The 3,429-nt window shown below is 35.0% G+C and overlaps 1 protein-coding gene across 4 annotated transcripts in view; it reads left to right on the top strand.

The window, feature by feature from the left end:
* The window catches only part of Epb41l3 (erythrocyte membrane protein band 4.1-like 3), a 173,146-nt gene that overhangs the window by 114,290 nt on the left and 55,427 nt on the right, over window positions 1-3,429 (top strand). For all 4 annotated transcript variants that reach the window (XM_013027182.1, XM_013027179.1, XM_013027181.1 and 1 more), the window contains exons 4-5: window positions 716-820; window positions 2,007-2,049. In XM_013027182.1, the coding sequence (XP_012882636.1) occupies window positions 716-820; window positions 2,007-2,049 (148 nt within the window). The remainder of the gene's footprint in view (window positions 1-715; window positions 821-2,006; window positions 2,050-3,429) is intronic.

Here is a 3,429-nt window from a genome sequence, read left to right as displayed (position 1 = left end):
AAAAAAAGAAAGAAAAAACAAAAGCAGTATTCTCAAAGAAATCAAGAGCATTTTGAATGTCATAACAGAAATTCAAGGTAGAAAACTCAAAAATAATGAGCATAGTTGAATAGGCTTTGGAAAACGATCCACATAATTTCTGAGTGTTTTAAAAGGGTTGGGATATTTTGACTGGAACAGGAAACAGAGCTAATATTTTTTTCTGGGCTCAGGAATTGTACAACGTGGACATTTATAGCATCCAGCAGCATAGCATCTACGAGTTCTCTCTACTCTTTTCCACTATGAATGTCTTAATATTCCATGTGTGCTGTAACTGGAATAAGTTTGAATACATTATTTGATGTCAGCCATTCCAAAGAATCTTCCAGAGGTAAAAATCAAAGTCCAGTGTCTACAAGGATGATTGCAGCTTGGAATCCATTGGTTTATAATCATCTGACGGTAAACCTACCGAAGCACCACAGTACTGTTACTGTGCTTTTGATGTCTTCCCCAGTCCCCTGCACTAGTGACACTGTTGACACTTAATATTTTTGTTCATTTGCAAAGATGGCTTTTATAGGTTGAGGATTGCTCTCATTAAACTGGAAACAATAAAGTGATGACAGTTGTCAGTCACCCACTATTCTAAGTTTGACCCAGTACTTTGTGCAGCAATTGGAAGGGATTGGCTGTGAGTGTGGGCTTGATTTTTCTGTTCTGTTTCCCTTAGAAACGCTCCAGAGGGCAAGTGCTATTTGATAAAGTGTGCGAGCATCTGAACCTACTAGAAAAAGACTACTTTGGCCTCACATATCGAGATGCTGAAAACCAGAAGGTGAGAAATTAGAATACGAAATGTCATTGCATGCTTTTCTCACCTCTTCCGCACATGGGCACATTTATGACTTGGGTCATAATCATCCTTCTTCACAAAGGAAATCCTTGACAACTTTCTCGATCCTTAGATGTTTTGAAACAGTAAGTCAGCTCTTCTACTTGAGGTTATGTGTAGTTACCAGGAAGTGTTTTACAGGATGCCCTTAAACTTACGAAAATCAAATGTTTGTATACTTTCCTATCACCAAAATTTATGAGAATAATTTCTTTTAAGGCTAAGCATGGTGACTGAATATAATCTGCCTACTTTATGCTTCCGCAATCCCTGGGATCATGGGTACACCCTACCACTTTGAGCTTCCCTTTATCTCATGGACTTCTCTGCTCCAAGATCCTTCCAGGTTCAGCCGCCTAAGTAGCTAGGCTGATAGACATGAGCCATGGACACTCAACTTACTTTTATGTTCATACTAAGTAGAAGACAAAGTGGGTCATTTGTTGACCTGACATCTGTTCTAATGCACTTTGTAGGTGTTTAATGTTTAAAGTACTACCTAGATAAATGCTTTCACCTGAGTATTGTCATCAGCTCAAGGCTTTACCTTACAACTACTTGAGAAAAAAGAGAGGGGAACTTGTTTCCATTGTCTAAAAACTGAGTTTTGCTCTTACATGTGTTACGTATTTTGGTTCAGGCTTATTCTGACTGAAGTTACCAGAAATTGTCTTCCTTTGTTATTAAAGATCTGATTCTTCACAAATCTTAAGCAAATAATTATTCATTACAAAATTGTAAGTAGATGCCTTAAAAAAAATCTGTAATTCCAGAAGTTCCCAAGGGAAGAGTAAAGGACTAGGGTGTCTGTGTGTCAAATTATGTGCATCTTGTTTGAATGTAGGACCTCCTACCATTATTTTTCTCTATTCTCATGCTACTTCAAATCCCTGGAGGCAATGAAGAAAAAAATATTATCAATCATGAATTGTACATAGAGTTTTTTTTCAGTAGACTGTATCTGAGCCCTCACAGGGCTCAGCAGGCCACCAGATAAGGCCACTGTAGGGAGGGTCTTCTCCTCCTACCCCCCTTTCCCTCTCACTCTGTGCATTTAGAGCCTGTCTGTGTCTAATCAACATTTTTGTCATCCTTTGATTGAAATTCAAAAATCTCATTTCCTTTTCAGAATTGGTTGGACCCTGCTAAGGAAATTAAAAAACAGATTCGAAGTAAGTTATTTTGGATTATTTTATATAGGACCATAAAGCATGTTAGAGAGCTGGTAATCCGTGTCTAAGTGGCTGGTGTGGATACCATGTTATTACAAGGCAGAATGCAGGTTCAAATTTGATCTAGTACATTGGTCTAGCTCAAACAGTAACCTTTTTTTTTCTTAGCAGCTCAGAAATTAAAATGACTTTGACACATGACCTATTCCTCTGTCTATACATAGATATGAAATACAGTAGTTAATCAAGTGATACTCCAACTGGAGGAAATCATTTAAAGTTCTCAACTCAGTTATTAATGTCATAGTAAATCTGTTTTGAACATAAAAAAGCTAACATACAAGTAATGTTGTTCTTTATTTCATTTAGTTTTTTATTTCTGATAACAAATCAGAACGAAGTTTATTGTCTAGTGACAACCTCTCTTCTTGCTCCACAAAGGCAAGTTAAGAGATCTGTATTTTCTAGTGGACAAAATAATTCCACAAGCAACTCAAAAAACTGAAATTCCCATAGCTGATGAGTATTAAGCAAATTGCTAAATCATAATGATTAAGTGCAAATTAAAATGAGACATTTTCACCTATTTAGATTAGCAAAGATTAATAAGTTTAATACTAAACTACATGGCCCTGTATATACTCCACTGGTAGAATTATAAATTAGTGCAAACATGTAAGAAGGCAATTTATCAGACGTTATTAAAGTTTAAAATATAATTACTCTTTGACCTTTAATTTTACTTGAAGAATTTTGTGCAACAAATGTATTATAGAATTATTATAGAATGTATTATACACACATGAAAGTTTTTTATAATGATGTTTACAGTAGCAGAAAACTAGAAGCAATTTTAAGTGACCTTGTATAATGATTAAGTTAATCATGGACTCATGATTTAAATACATCTTAGCTCTTGTAAGTGAAAATTACTTTGCAAAATAGTATCTATAGTACAACAACATTTGTTTTTAAATGAAACATATATGAGTACATGGAAAAATTGGAAAACATGAAAAATATTAACATAAATTACCTCTAGAAGTGGCCCACAGCATAAAGGGGTTGACAAAAAGGAAATTTTTGACTATTTTACCATTCTCTGCAAGAATAATCCTTACAATTTTAAACAATGACTTAATTTAAAATTGTAAGCCAGGCCCAAAGAAACATAGGTCCCATGGTTTCCCTTATTTGCAATAACTAGTATATGTCTGAGGCAAGTAGAAAAGGTCAGATAAGTTGATGTTAGGTGAAATGAACCCCAAGATAAGTATTCAGATGCTTTTTTTCTTTCATGAAATTGTTTCTAACATATTTATAAGATGATTTCTTTGTTGCTTTGTATATCCCTCCCCCACGGTATAACCCCTGCTTTCA

Source organism: Dipodomys ordii, unplaced genomic scaffold (assembly GCF_000151885.1).
Source record: "Dipodomys ordii isolate 6190 unplaced genomic scaffold, Dord_2.0 Scaffold100, whole genome shotgun sequence".
Taxonomy (NCBI): Eukaryota; Metazoa; Chordata; class Mammalia; order Rodentia; family Heteromyidae; genus Dipodomys; species Dipodomys ordii.
This window is presented reverse-complemented; position numbering and strand designations above follow the sequence as displayed.